At 45.1% G+C, this 15,416-nt stretch overlaps 2 protein-coding genes across 2 annotated transcripts in view; one reads left to right on the top strand and one right to left on the bottom strand.

Annotated features, from left to right (window-relative positions):
• LOC146187252 (uncharacterized) overlaps window positions 1-4,819 on the bottom strand; it is a 43,944-nt gene extending 39,125 nt beyond the window's left edge. The window contains exons 1-2 of the mRNA XM_084607586.1: window positions 3,265-4,819; window positions 813-937 (exon numbers count right to left, since the gene is read on the bottom strand). Of these exons, the coding sequence (XP_084463712.1) occupies window positions 813-937; window positions 3,265-4,578 (1,439 nt within the window). The 5' untranslated portion in view covers window positions 4,579-4,819. The remainder of the gene's footprint in view (window positions 1-812; window positions 938-3,264) is intronic.
• Window positions 4,820-4,906: 87 nt separating this feature from the next.
• On the top strand, window positions 4,907-6,389 carry LOC146187251 (E3 ubiquitin-protein ligase RNF180-like). Its single transcript, XM_084607587.1, has 2 exons — window positions 4,907-5,396; window positions 6,073-6,389. The coding sequence occupies exons 1-2, from the start codon at window positions 5,205-5,207 to the stop codon at window positions 6,301-6,303; spliced, it is 423 nt and encodes a 140-aa protein (XP_084463713.1). The 5' UTR covers window positions 4,907-5,204; the 3' UTR covers window positions 6,304-6,389.
• The last annotated feature ends 9,027 nt before the right edge of the window (window positions 6,390-15,416 follow it).

Genomic DNA, 15,416 nt, shown 5'->3' with positions numbered 1-15,416 from the left:
ACATTTTTAAATATGCTTAGGTTATTTTATGGCTATTGATGCATCCTGTAATAAAGTGCCTAGTGCTCTTTATGATGATTAGCGTTGTTCAACCCGATTTACTCATCGCTGGTAAGCAAGCAAGCCTACATGTATGGGAAAATACGTACGTGTGTGCCTTTTTTTTCGATTTTCCTTTTAATTTCTGGCAGTCAAGATATAACGATAATCAGTTAGAACGATTGAATTTTCCGGTTTTTATGCTTAGGTTATTTTATGGCTATTGATGCATCCTGTAATAAAGTGCCTAGTGCTCTTTATGATGATTAGCGTTGTTCAACCCGATTTACTCATCACTGGTAAGCAAGCAAGCCTACATGTATGGGAAAATACGTACTGTGTGTCTTTTTTTTCGATTTTCCTTTTAATTTCTGGCAGTCAAGATATAACGATAATCAGTTAGAACGATTGAATTTTCCGGTTTTTTCAATATCGTAATAAGTGGACTGCACTGTATAAATCAGACTACGCTCACCGCCTACTGCTCAATTTTGCTGAAAGGCATTGCTATATGCTTAGAAGCAAATCATGTTTGTTGCTAGTTTTTAAACTTTCATGCCTGCAATTCAAGAGCAAGCACAGCATGTGAAAATGAGTAAGTGGGAACGTAACCAAGGGCGGGGCGGAACCAGGCGGGACGATGAGGTAAGGATTGTAAGAGGCTTTGACTGACACAAGAATGCGAGTCACTACAAAGGAGCAGCCTCCGTCCGGCAGTGGACCTCATTCCGACCGACGACGATGGGTGCTGAAGTTTGTGAAGCAGCACTTGCCTTCTCCTGTCAATGTCGAGGAAAATGACGTAGCTCACAGCTTCCGGGTCGACATCTGGAGGCCAAAGCCGGCTCTCATCAACTTCGTGTACGTCAGTAGTATGGGGCGATGGAGCAGGGTCATTCTGAAAGTGAAGACGGGAGAAAAGTGGCGAGACTCTGAAACTTCAAAGCGCAGTACCAACAAATGCACTGTTGACAACACCCTTTATTTCCTCTGAAACTTCAAAGCGCAGTACCAACAAACGCACTGTTGACAGCACCCTTTATTTCACAAACTATGCACTGGTCTGTACCAATGTGCCAAAAGTAATGCACTTACAAAAATGTACAACTAAGTCAAAATTACATGCCATGCAAAAGAACTATATCTTCTATGTAGTGTAGGCTTCCAAAATCATATGGGTTTTCATATAGCAAACTTCACCATTCTGTCATAAAATTGGGCACCAGAAACGCAGAATAAAAGGTCTGAATGCACTATTAAATTGAGACAGTACATTTGTAGAGGGAGGAGACACTTTTAGTCCTTTTACTCCCTGAGCTGTCCTACATTTCAAATGCAACATGCACATACACCGCACAAGATATCACTTGCTATACCAAGATAATTGAAGATATCTAAGGATAAGCATCAAAGTTGTTTTGTATCCAAGATTCCACAGGGGAAAAGGATACACCTGAGTTATAAAAACTAAAACCTAACAGCGGGATATCACACGCAGTACTATCAATTGCCAGTAATATTGAAGCTGCCAGGGTGCTTTAAAGAGACACCGAGAACAATTCAATTGAATTATCACCAGCAAAACTCGAATGTCTGGCTCTCTATGCCCTTACCGAGTCTTGGCTGACAGCTAAAAGGTGCCTCTATTTGCATTTGTTTTGTGTTGTTTTATTGTGAAAAGCATTTGCTTTTATCCAGCTGCTCAAGTCGAAAGTCATAACGTCACAACTAGAAAGCCCTCCATGATCACCATCTGGAAGTGAACGGTGCCATAGCCTGGCCCTCATCACAGTTTATCTGCAAAATGGCCAGTAGCAGTGATGACACCCGTGTTCAGTTTTTTTGGCCTTTCCTAACTCATAAAAGCTCCGTCTTGAGGTGAAAGTAGCCTCTCTGTCATCAGAATGTGGTAATCTACTGATGTAGGCCAGCTTCAATCTGCCCTCATAGTACCTGTGAGGCACATCATGATGAAAGGCTGCGGATAAGTTTTGAGCAGCACCAGCTCTTTAACCCTTTCAGCGATATTGATGTACTTGTATGTACCCTACACTGTATTCGAAGATATGTGCTGCAACGCGAAGCTGTCATGCTTGGGGTGGTGCCACAATATGTAATAAATTTCTAGAAGCAAATTGCGTGAAATATTAATGCAGCTGCTTAATCAGGGGTGACGCATTTTGCTGTGCAGTTCGCATGGCCTAGCGGCTGCGCTAAACTCAAGTATTATCAGTAAGATTCAGTACCTGCCTTATAATTTCACTTTACTTCCTCTGCACAGCACCACTCGAGTGCTCTAGACAAGTGTGATCGACTCTGTATTATCACCTCGCAACTGAGTCTGTCAGTTGAAGGTTGCAGATCGCAAAGAAACTGCATCAACCCCTTCTACCCGGGGCTCTTGTGTAGGGAGGGAGTCGCTCAACTTGCGAAAAGAGCACAGGCTTCTCTGTATGCGAGTGCTCCTACGCTTGCAATTCTTCACCCAAAAGTCTGCGAGGGTGGTTCTGCCACCTGTTGCATCTGTGAAGGAGTTTTCTTTACCTCATTCTTTCTCTGTATCCACTACGGGGCGGCAAGGGCACGCACTGCTAACCCAGGCCCGCTCAACGCCTATCAATGGCAAGCCAAGGCTGTTGCATTACTCTTTTACCTTGTCCACATTACTGAGAGTGCCCCTCTTGGTGGGTGCGCCACTCAAGGAAAAGACAAAACACTGCAAGGAATTACGGCAACCCTAAAAGGTTTCTGAACAGTTAGAGTTGACTGAAACTAACTTCTTCCAACAGTCGCTCACACCCAAAAACTATTTTTTAAACATAAAAAGTGACATTGTACTGAAAAAGGAAAAAATGAACTGAAACGGATATTTGGTCACATAGCCAGAGGCAATGCTTTATAAATTATGGCTGTAATGTAAAACTATATGCATTATCGGCAAAAAGGTTTGTACGCACGCTGAATGAGTAACTAGTGACCTCATGTGATGACCACCATCGGCCTGGCATTCCTTGCAGAACAAGCTGGGAGTGGCTATAAGCATGCAAGTAGAGAGTATATCCCAAAACACATTAGTGCCCTAAATGAGATCACCTCGCTTGCTAGATTTAAAGCTTAACTGTGGAGGAACAAAATGTGCCTGCTTTTTTGCTCAAAGCAAGAATTGGAATGCAACAATGAATACACTCCATGATAGAGCCCTATTATGCGAACATTCAGTGTTACCTGACAGAAATGATTTTCCACCCAGTGCTTCGTGTCTTGCTGAAGGTTCTCCATCAGGGCCATTTTGCTTGACAGCTGCGCAAGGTCTGGAGATGAGCCGACATTGGGATGGGCTTCACAAGGTTGTACACTCTCCTTGCCGTCTTCCTCGGAGGCACACTTTCTCTTCCTGTCAAGGACACAACGGGCATCACTAACACTTTGGCAAGCCATGCGGCCTCTTGATCTCTTAGTACCGCCTCCTGCACTTGTGCTATTTGGACGACCATGCTGCTGACGGCGCGGTGTAGGCGGACGACCACTCCAGGTGCCTCTGCCACGGCTCCACAACTTGCCCCTCTCTGCAGTTCTTCCTCTCCACGTTCCCTGAATGCTAACATGATGGTCACCTCCAGGGCCGGTGGCATTCTGGGAGAGACGAGTGTCGGCGCCTCTGTTGCCATAGCTACCGAACGTCGGTGCATTGTTGGAACTTGAGAACGCTAGCTTCTGAGGTGACACGCTGTCACCGCCGGGTGGGGGCTTCTCCAGTCGGAAAGTGCCCTGTGGCCCATGGCTCTTGCCAAACATGTTTCTCTCCTGTTCGCGCTGCCGTAGAGTCTCGAAGTAGCCGCTGCTGGGCGGCGTTTCCAAGAGCGGGTGCGTGTTTCTCGGTGGAGTCTGCGACCTCGCGATGTTGGGCGCGGGAAGCAGGCCTCTAAAGGGCTGGCTCCCTGCATTTGGGGCGCGCTGCGACGGTCCAGAGGATGGAGTACTGTGAAACTCATTACGGACGTTCGCAGGAGAGAGGTTATATCGAGTCGCATCGTTGCACCCACCTTCTTCCGTCTTCCACGGATTAGACGTGCTCTTTTTCAGAATAGGCACAAGCGGCTTCTGCTCCTGCGCCGTGCGAGGCACTATCCTGTAAGGGTTTACGTTGGGAAACGATCTTTGCGCTTCTTGACCGGGATGCGGGCTAGGTGAGAAGCGAAAATCGGTGTCTGACGCAGCTTTCACTAAATCGTGAATTGCATAGTCAGTCTCTACGCTGTGTTTGGCGTTACTAGGCGGACAATAAGGCTCACTGTCTCCGCTGTCAGTGTCGCGATCATACCGCGACTCTCTCCGATAATAAGTGTCGTTGTAGCTCTCACCGTACACTGGAGTCTCCTCGGAGGTGTTCTTCCAGAGCGTGGTCGGAGAAGGTTTATCGGCCAATTCATGACGGCGGTAGCCGAAACTGGAAACGTTTGAACGAGGCTGCCAACGTTCATTATTGCCATTGTGAGGCCATGGAGACTGCCTGGGGCTTTTGTACCTGCTGCCCATCATATCTGTGGTGGTTGTCAATAAGAGGAACCAGCAGGCCCCACAACACTGTCTTTGTTTTGACACCGTCGAACACGTTTTTCAAAGAGCGCCTAAACAACCATTTTCTTTCTGTCGCTGAGTGACGCGGTTAAGCCGCAGTTGCGTTGCCATTTTGATTTACCTGTAGAGCCTGTAGGCCTGTAGAGCTTAATAAACTTTGTAATTTAACAAGTCTAATATTGATACCTTGCCAAATTGCTGAGTAGCGTATTGTATTTTACAAGGAATATCGCAATTGATGGATATAATTTTAAGATCTTAAGACAACCACCATCACTGCCTGCTATCCTGCAAATAGCCATTTACATCCAGCATACAGCCATTTAGATCCAGCCGAGAGAGAGAACTAGAATATTTATTCTAGTTCACTGTAGTAGTGTTATATTTTGTGTAGCAAGTAGTGTTTGAATGCGGATTCTTGTTTACTCTGCCAAAGCCTCCTTTCATTTCATTCCTTGCTGAGCTGAGGTTTTCGTTGCGCTCAGTAACAACCGGCAACTCTCAAGATGCAGTCAGGTCGTTTGTGATTCGGTGTGCGCCCAAACTCGCACACAGGAACAGCTTTTTCGGTCGGTTTCTAGACTGCGATGAGTGAAGAGGCAGGCTTTCGCTGCAAAAAGTGCCGCCGTAATCTCTTCAGCAGCAGCAACATGGTTTCGTCCCACGGTGAACCGTGGTCCGGACATGTAGGCTTTACGTGCCCGATCAACAGGGCCGACACTGTATGGTATGTTCGTGACGAAAACCTTCCTGACTGGCTATTGGACCAGCTTGACAACGTAAGTGTGCTCTGCCTAAAGTGAGCTCATCGCTTTCCTTGCAGCCGTGGATAAAGTGGCTTGGTTCACATTCGTCAGCTGTAGAGCGCGATAATGTTAAAGGCCCCATTCACCGAAAATCCAGGGACGGCGGCCGTCCGCCGGCGTTGGCTAGGTGAGCGAAAAATGACGGAGCTTGGCGCTGGCAAGCGGTAGCTGACTTGGCCGAGCGCTAACTGGACGTAGGGTTGACTCTCCTTTCAGCCTGCCAGGACCCTTTCATTCACGCGGGGCTATGTGGGCTGGTAGCCTACGCTATCGCGTCATACTCTTATCCCTCGCATTTCTCTTTTTCGTCGACCGCATTTACTGTATTTGGGCAGTAAATAGCTGCTGTATGGATAGTTGATTTTTTTTTTTAATCAAACACCTAGCTCCGCTTTCTGTAAAGCTCGAAAATATTCCTTAGCACCTACGGCACTTCTGCTTTTAGCCAAAGTAACCTGTTGCTAGCAAGAAAATGTGCATTCAATAAGGAATTCTACTAGCTCAATGTATATTCACCAACTCTTCCAGACTAAAGAATCACCCGAGACCTAAATAGCAAAAAAGCTCTGAGATAGATAGCTAAGCTGTTTGCTTCTTTGTTGCTTTGTAGCTGTAGACAGTAATTGTATTGTTGTTCTTTCCTTTGTAGGGCGAGTGGGTGAAAGGAAAGCTCTACTGTCCTGGTTGCGGTGCTAGGCTGGGTTCATTTGACTTTGTGACTGGTGCAAAGTGTGACTGTGACGAGTTTGTTCTGCCTCCCATACACATCTCCAAGAGCCGCATAGACTGTGAACAGATGCACAAAGTGGCATCTATTATGCAGCACATAGTGAAGCCATCAGAGAGTGTGTTGCTTGGCGAACCAAGTGTAAGCTCATAACTGCACTAAAGAAATTGGAACGCCCCGATTCTACATTTGTTGTACATTGTGTGCTATATTTAATAAAGCCTGTTGATGTATTGATACTGTGACAATGTTGTTTCTTGATGACATGCCCTTGGAAGGTAAAGGCCAAATACCATGATTGTAGAAATGTGAGGAAAATTGCTTTTTTTTCTGTGTTTGGAAGGGACTTGAATGTTCAACATTTTATCATTCTTTCGTATATGATTTGCAATGATTTCACATACAGGGCTTAAAATCTGGCTCTATCAAAGAAAGGGTCTCCAGCAATTTGAGCATAGGTGGAGAGAGAAATAAAAAGAGAGAAGCTGGCGACTTGCTTTAAGCATCATTTTATACAGAGGAGAAAAATGATTTTAATAGATGGTCCTTTACTCAATTCCTGACATAGACCTGTAATGAAAGCAATCTCCATGCTTTGCTAATGTACAGTACTTTATATTAGTTGACAGGAAACAGCTCGCAGTGAAACGAAATGTTGGCCCTTGTATATATTATGAGGCAGAAGGACGCACCAGCAAATTCACTTTTCTATTTCAGATAGGCCGAAGCAGCAGCTACCGACTAGCTGATGCTCATCAACACAATACTTCATCTTCTTCCCACGACACGATCACTGATGATGATTACGCTCAGATGAAGTTGAAGTTCACTCACAGTGCTTATAATATTAATTGCAAGCCCATTATCTTGCAGTACTCTTGATACCGAGGGCAAACGTAGCACTTCTAAACAGTCCTGGCGGGCTGGTTGGTTGGTTGGTTGGTTCACAGGAAGGGAAAGGCGCAGTAACTGTCACACTTGCTCTGTGGACACCTGAACCGCGCCGTAAAGGAAGGGAGGAAGGTGGGAGTGAAAGTGGAAAGAGAGAAAGGGGAGCCGTAGTGGAGGGCTACGAAGTAATTTCGACCACCTGGGGATCTTTAACGTGCGCTGACATCGCACAGCACACGGACGCCACTTCGTTTCGCCTCCATCGAAACGCAGCCGCCGAGGTCGGGTTCGAACCCGGGAACTCCGGCACAGTAGTCGGGCGTCTTACCACTGCGCCACCCCGGCGGGGCGCGGGCTGGTGCGACGAACACTTTTAAATACACTTTCTTAGAAAAAGTGCGAGCTATTATACGAACACTTTTAAATACACTTTCTTAGAAAAAGTGCGAGCTATTATTGCCTTTTAAGGAATCAATCAACCCAGAAAGAAAGTTGCTCTGCAACAAAAAAAATGCTACAAGAACAAAGGTTGGACTGCTCGACAAGCACCACTTCCTAATCTTTTATTAATACCGTGCAAGCATGTGCAGTTCACTCAGTCAGCACAAACCAGCAAAATTTGTGAGTTTGCACATGTGCAATATACATAAGTTCCAGACTGTTTATATAGTGTGAACAACTGTATTTCTGTATTAGGACGCCGCTTTTTGAAACTTGATGCGTCCTAATATGCGTTCACCGGAATGCGCTTTTTATATTTGTTGTTGTTGCAATGCCAGGAAACTCCAATAGTAAGGGTATAATACATTAGCATTTTACATACAGAGACAGTGTTTTTCACCTTTTTATGCCTTTTAAATTTTTTTATGCACAAATACTTAGCATCAGGAAACATTGCCTTTGCATTCTGACACCTTTATACCCTACTTTTTCCAGTGTTCATTTTTTTCAAATAACTGATCAATTATGCATCTTAAATTGTGTCAATAAGCATTATCAGGCATTGGATTATTGGGTTTCCATTATGAGCATACAGACACCTTTGATTCCCACTTTCTACAATTTTTCAATTTTGGTTATATAAGTTGATTCCTTAATTAGATGCTCCGAGTTCAGTTCAGTTCAGTCGTTCAGTCGTGTCCGACTCTTCGTGACCCTATGGACCATGTCACGCCACGCTTTCCAGTCTCTCACTATCTTCCCAACATCACATAACTTCATCTGCAGTGCCTCGAGGATGCCATCTAATCATCGCGTTCGCTGCCTACCCCTTCTCCGGAGACCCTCAACCTTTCCCAACATCAAATCTTTCTCCAGCGACTCCTCTCTTCTCATCAGATGACCAAAGTAGCTGAGCTTTAACTTTAGAATTTGACCCTCCAATGAGCAGTCAGGGTTTATGGTCGCCAATATCGACTGATTTGATCTTCTGGCAGTCCAAGGAACTCTCAAGAGTCTTCGCCAGCACCACAATTCAAACGCGTCAATTCTTCGGCGGTTAGCCTTTTTCACAGTCCAACTCTCGCATCCATACATCACAACTGGAAAGACCATAGCACGAGTTATACGGATCTTGGTTGGCAGACTAATGTCTCTGCCCTTTACTAGGCGGTCAAGGCTAACCATTGCTCTCTTTCCCAGAAGCAGGCGTCTCCTAATTTCATGGCTTCAGTCTCCTTCCGAGGTAATCTTGGAGCCCAAGAAGAGAAAATCTGTCACAGTTTCCACTTCTTGTCCATTGATGCTCCAGGACTTGATAGGGCAAGACGCCATGATCTTTGTCTTTTTAATGTTCAGTTTAAGCCCAAACTTCTCACTCTCTTCTTGTACGCGCATCAGAAGTCTCTTGAGTTCCACTTCACTTTCTGCCATTAAAGTGGTATCATCCGCATATCTAAGGTTGTTGATACGTTTTCCAGCAATCTTCACTCCAGCCGAAGACTCGTCCAGACCGGCCTTCCTCATGATGCACTCTGCATATAGGTTAAATAGGCAGGGCGACAGTATGCAGCCTTGCCTCACTCCTTTCTCAATCGGAAACCGATCAGTAAGACCATGCCCAGTTCTGACTGTGGCCTCTTGTCCTTCATACAGGTTCCTGAGGAGACAGATGAGGTGAATTGGAACTTACATGGAGAGCTTGCCACAATCTGCTGTGATCTACGCAGTCAAACACTTTCGCATAATCAATAAAGCAGAAGTAGATGTGTTTCTGAAACTCTCTTGCTTTTTCCATGATCCAGCGAAGGTTGGCAATTTGGTCTCTAGTTCCTCTGCCCTTGCGAAACCCAGCTTGCACATCCGGAAGCTCTCGATCCACGTACTGCTGCAGCCTACCTTGGAGGATTTTCAACATCACTTTGCTAGCATGCGAAATAAGCGCGATCATGCGGTAGTTGGAACAATCTTTGGCACTGCCTTTCTTTGGAATGGGGATGTAAACTGACCTCCTCCAATCCTGTGGCCACTGCAGGGTTGTCCAAATCTTCTGACATAATGTATGCAGAATGTTAACAGCATCATGGTTGAGGTTTTGAAGCAACTCAGCTGGTATGCCATCAATTCCGCTAGCTTTGTTCTTAGCAAGGCTGGCTAAGGCCCATTCAACTTCACTCTTCAGGATGCCCGGCTCGAGATCAGTAATCACAACCGTCTTATGTTGGGTTTGCACATTCGGGTCCTTCTTGTACAGTTCTTCTGTGTATTCCTGCCACCTCTTTATCTCTGAGGCTTCAGTGAGGTCCTTGCGTCGTTTGTCCTTTATCACGCCCAGCTTAGCACAGAAGCTTCCTTTGATATCTTTGATTGTCTTATACAGAGCTCTTGTGTTCCTTAATTGGCTGTTGTCCTCAACTGCTTGGCACTGTATGTTCAGGAAGGCATTCTTATCTCTCCTTGCTATTTTCTGAAAATCCGCATTGAGAACCTTGTATCTTTCTCTTTCCCCCATAACTTTTGCCATCCTCCTTTCCTCAGCTATTTGCAAAGCCTCTTCAGATAACCAGTTTGCTTTCTTGCATTTCTTTTGCTTTGGAACTACCTTAGTAGCAACTTCTTGTATTATATCACGAACATTAGTCCACATCTCTTCGGGCTCTCTGTCTTCTAGATCTAATTCTTGAAATCGATTCCTCACTTCCACAGCGAATTCTAATGGAATTTGATCCAGATCATACCTGAAAGGCCTTCTAGTTTTCTGCGTTTTCCTCAATCGAAGCTTAATTTTGGCAACAAGAAGCTGATGATCGGTGCCACAATCGGCCCCAGGCCTTGTTTTTGCTGCTTGTATAGCGCTTCTCCATCTCTGCCGGCAAAGAATATAATCGATCTGATTTCTGTACAGACCATCCGGTGAAGTCCATGTGTACAGGCACCTCTTGTGCTGTTGAAAATGAGTATGGTCAGGTTGTTTTCCTGACAAAACTCTACTAGCCTCTGCCCAGCTTCATTTGGCTCGATAAGACCGAACTTGCCTATAATTCCGGATATTTCTTCACTCCCGACCTTAGCATTCCAGTCTCCAGTCTCCTATGAGAAAAACGACGTCTGATGATGGGGTGCGGTCTAAAAGGCATTGTAGGTCCGCATAAAATCTTTCAACGTCAGCTTCTTCAGCAGTAGTGGTCGGTGCATAGACTTGGGTAACTGTTATGTTGAAAGGGTGAACTTGGATCCGAAGTGAAATCATTCGGTCGTTTTTGGGGTTGTACCCTAGCACTGCTTTGCCCATTCTTCTGTTTACTATGAGAGCGATCCCATTCCTTCTCTTGGATTCGTGCCCACAATAAAAGACATAATGGTCGCCGGAGTTAAATTCTCCCATTCCGGTCCACTTGAGCTCGCTGATACCAAAGATATCAATGTTAAATCTGTCCATTTCTCGCTTGACGACATCCAGTTTACCTTGTCATAGATCTTACATTCCATGTTGCTATGTGATATATCTCCTTGCAACATCGGACTTTCCGGTCGCTTCCCGACACATCCACAACTGAGCGTCCTTTTGGCTTTAGCCCAGCCGCTTCATTCGTCCTGGAGCTACTAGAAATCGCCCTTTGTTCATCCCCAGTAACATGTGGGACGCCTTCTAACCTGGGGGGCTCATCTTCCGGCGCCATATCATTAATGGTATTGTGACTGGCCATAGGGTTTTCTTGGCAGGAAATACTGGAGTGGGTTGCCATTGCCTTCTCCAGTGAATCACATTTTGTGAGAATTCTCTGCCGTGACCTGTCTATCTTGGGTGGCCCTACACGGCAGAGCTCACAACTTCATAGAGTTTTGCAAGCCCCTCCGCCACGACAAGGCAGTGATCCATGAAGAAGAATTAGATGCTCTAAATATTCTTAATTAGCATTATCAAACATTGGCTTTTCATTCCGACACTTTTGAACCCCCCATTTCCAATTTTTCAGTTAATTCACCAATTGCTCAAAATGTTTTAATTGGCATCGCCATGCATTGGCTTTTCATTCTGAGCATTTTGACACGTTTGAACCCCTTTTTTTCAAAATTTTCATTTATTTACATCGTAAATTAATTACAATGATTTCATTATCTCGCTATTGCCTATTACACTCCAATCGATCATCAATTGCTAGATCACAAATTACTGTGATACAATTTTTTTCAGGCATTCCCAGATTATTTTCGACATGCAGTGCCGACAACTCTTACAACTACTACTACAACGCTGATGGCATTTCAGTAGAAAGCAGTAGCTGCCTGCTTCGGATCCATGCAGTCCTTTTGTTTGAGCAGGGGGAAGTGGGTCTAAGACTCTCAGGGCACCTCTCAGACCCGTCTGACTTTAAAGGAGTATAGACACCAAATTTCGATTTCATTTTTCTCATTAATGATGCGTACAATATTTCCGTACATGGACCACTATGTAGTTTCTGTCTACAACCTCTAAATAATTTGTTATCGAACCTTCTTTCCTCTCCAGTTACAGTCTTGGTTTCAACAGCCCAGAGATGGCTGCGACTTCACAATAAAGTCTAGGTCACTCATGGCATGTAAAAATAATGATACAATCACTGAATCTTCACTTCTTTTCATTGCTCTTCATGTGCCAGGCTGGCTTTAGCATTGTGGTGAATTCAAAGAACATAGGAATAATTACATAGCTGTTATTCTCATCCCTCACGTGACCTAGGCTTGACTGACAGCCATCTCTCGGTTGTCAAAATTGAAACCGAAAACAGCTGAGAAAAGAAATTTGGTCATAGATTATTGAGAGGTCATAGGTTAATATGACATACTGATACGTGTACAGCAAAGTCTTGCGCATTATTACAAAGAATAAAACTTGAACCCAGAAATGAGGTGTCTATACCCGTTGAAGCAATTTCAAACCTTCCACTTGTACATCAGCTTTTCAGATTCAAGCCTGTTCACCGTGATATTGGTTCGGGATGAATACTGTCTGGTTATTTGCTTCTCAACCATTATAGAAAGCTGTACCAAGACTTCAGAGTTACTCTCAAGTGTCAAAGTAAACATTGTAATGTCAACTTTTGAAGTCACTTCAATGGAGGTATATCGTTAAAACTGTGGCAAGTATTCATTTGTCTTTGAGTCACATTGGGCAAGTGCTGTAGCTGACAGCCAAAGGCTATCAGTATGAAGCCAAAAACAGTGCCACGATTATCTTTCCTGGATGGTGGAAACCAGTGCCTCTATTGCAGGTTGATATAGATTTGTATGGCATGGTAGATTGCAGTGTGTTTCATTTCATTTATTGATTCCTTAAGGGCCCGAAGGCATTACATAAGGGGGGGGACATATACAGTTTTGGAACTTTACCTCTGAGGTTTGGTGTGATGACCTGGTGTGCAGGGGTTGTACAGATAAGTGGACAAATATGTACAAGTGGCCATGCTTTGTTTGGTGATGAACAAGGTGACGCTGCCATGATTGAGCTGAGCACCACATGAAGTTGGGCGAAGGCAGATGGTGATTATGACTGACTGAGTTAAGGTAGGTGTGCAATGAATAAAACATTCTACACTGCCGGATATTTCATAAAAAGTTTGGTTAATTATTGGCTGCACATTTTACTGCCAATTAACAGAACAGTGCTACTGTTAAGAGAAAATGGCCTCCAGTAGCTATGCTTAGCCGTCCTGGCGTAAGTGGACTGCAAATGAGTCATTTTTTTTTTTTTTCAATAACATGCCAGGTATGTGGGATGGTAGGACAGATGTCGGCAAAGAGGTGTTCCATGTGGAACTTGTGGTCCGTATGCGGTTACAAACATGAGCAAAGTCAACTCTTATTTGCAAAATGTGTTAATTTAGTCATGATTTTGGCATACTGCCATGTCATGGCAGGAGACCTTGTAGACCAGTGGTAGGCTGGAGTAAACCACTAAATCATATATCCAAAGGAAATGGTGCTTGCCATGTGCCCAAGACACGTGTCTTCCATGTCAACGTTCCAAGTTTCAGCGTCATACTGTAGCACCGTTGGAGGAGTTCCCAGGGCCGGATGCTCGATTCGACCACATTAAGGCTTCATTCAGACAAGTGCTTGGGTCAGGCCAGCAGGTGGCTAGGCAGCGGGAGAGGCTCGGGACTCAGGTTGCCATCAAGCGGCAGAAACAGCAGATTTCCAGGTGCATCTATCCAGCGCACCCAGTATGACGCTGAACGCACCTGCTGGCTACGTGTTCCAGGAGCACAACAGGAGTTGGCCACTCTCAGGGCCCGTATTCCGAGTTTGCGTCATTATCGAAGTGTCGCTATCTCACGTGACCTTGAGTCATCCGATAGGTCGAAACGCCGGAACCGGGTGTTGCCACTACAGAACCGGAAGAGGTGGCAACATTATGCTCAGGCGTTTTGACCAATCAGATGACTCAAGGTCACATGAGCTAGCGACACTTTTGATAATGACACAAACTCGGAATACGGGCCCAGGTCTGGTCTTCCAGGTCGTCATCTGGCGGGACGCGATCAGCCACAGCTCCGTAACCACCCGTCCTCCAACAACGCTGCTCCGCCATTCCCTGTCTTACGTGTCACTCTCTTATATCCTGCACACGCCACATACTTGCGTCATCGTCTTCGTCGCTTCTCCCTCGTGCCGGAAGCTGTAGATACCATGTGGCGCTAGCTCTTTACAAATGCCCCCTCTCAGAAAGTTTTTTCTAGGAGAAAAACTCAACCCAAGGAGCATATCACATGATGTTCTCGATGATCAGTCTACATAATGCACAGTACATTGTGCACATCACACGCCCTAGGACGGTCACCAGTGTTCAGAGCAGAGTGTCGACAGGAGCTCCACACAAAGCACAACATACAGAAGAATGCTTCTAAGGTCCACGTCATCTACACAGTGTTCTGAAAACACGACGGTCATAGGAACATGAAAACGCCGAAAAATACACACCAATAAATGATTGCGGAAGATATGCACAGAATCAGACGAACACTTCCAATTTGTTTAACTGTCCAGCTCAGACTTTCCAATCATACAGTATATCGTAACCGACGACAACAACACTGTAAACATTCAGTAATCTACCTCACGAAATTACCAAAGACAGTAATTTGTGATCTCTTTCAACAGCACTTGCATACACAGTCACCATTATATAGGTAGCAAACATTCCTTCACCCAACGTGAAACATACATGGGTCCTTGACTGTAAGATTTCTTGTCCTGAGCCAGCAATTTTCAGCGAATGTGTCACTGAGATGGCCCAGTAGTTATTCATGCATTTCCTTTTCTTCGAGAATAAAGTCACCGGAGGAAAGGCTTTTGTACATCCCTGTGATGACTGATTGCTAGTTTGGCCCTAATACATCTTGCAGAGCGGTGCATGTCTGCATGCATCCCGTAAAAATGGGTGTAGGACAACGACCCCTGTAGCTTCCAATGTAGTCCTTCTGTCCTACAATAATGCTGCATACTTTGGCTGTCTCACTGGGACCTTCACGAGAAACAGTCATCATCCCTGTTTCTCTGATATCAGTGCCTGGAAACTCATGCAAAGATACACTTCTCTCGCTATTTAGCTTGGCATTCCTCTTTGGCACAGTATATCAGCACATGTTGCATAACCTGGCCAAACTTTTATTGTCAGTTTGTACCCCGGGCCAATAGAATTCACTGAGCACCTTGGCTCTGATTTTCCAAATCCCTTTATGGCCTGATGGTGGACTCTCATGCGCTAGCATGAGGACCCTAGAACGCAGGCACTTCGGTACCACTACTTGTTTAACTATTCGGTCAGGACATATTTGGTATGACCGCAATACAACCCCGTCCTCAAGATGAAAAGTATGGGCAGTCTGTCTCTTGTCAAGACATGTTTTTTCTAGCTTTCTCTAACACCCCTCTAAGGTGGTATCCTCTTCCTGCTC

The sequence above is a fragment of the Amblyomma maculatum genome, chromosome 6, assembly GCF_055883805.1.
Source record: "Amblyomma maculatum isolate TAMU_Amacu chromosome 6, ASM5588380v1, whole genome shotgun sequence".
NCBI lineage: Eukaryota > Metazoa > Arthropoda > Arachnida > Ixodida > Ixodidae > Amblyomma > Amblyomma maculatum.
Note: the sequence above shows the minus strand (reverse complement) of the source record. Positions and strands in the feature narration are given on the sequence as shown.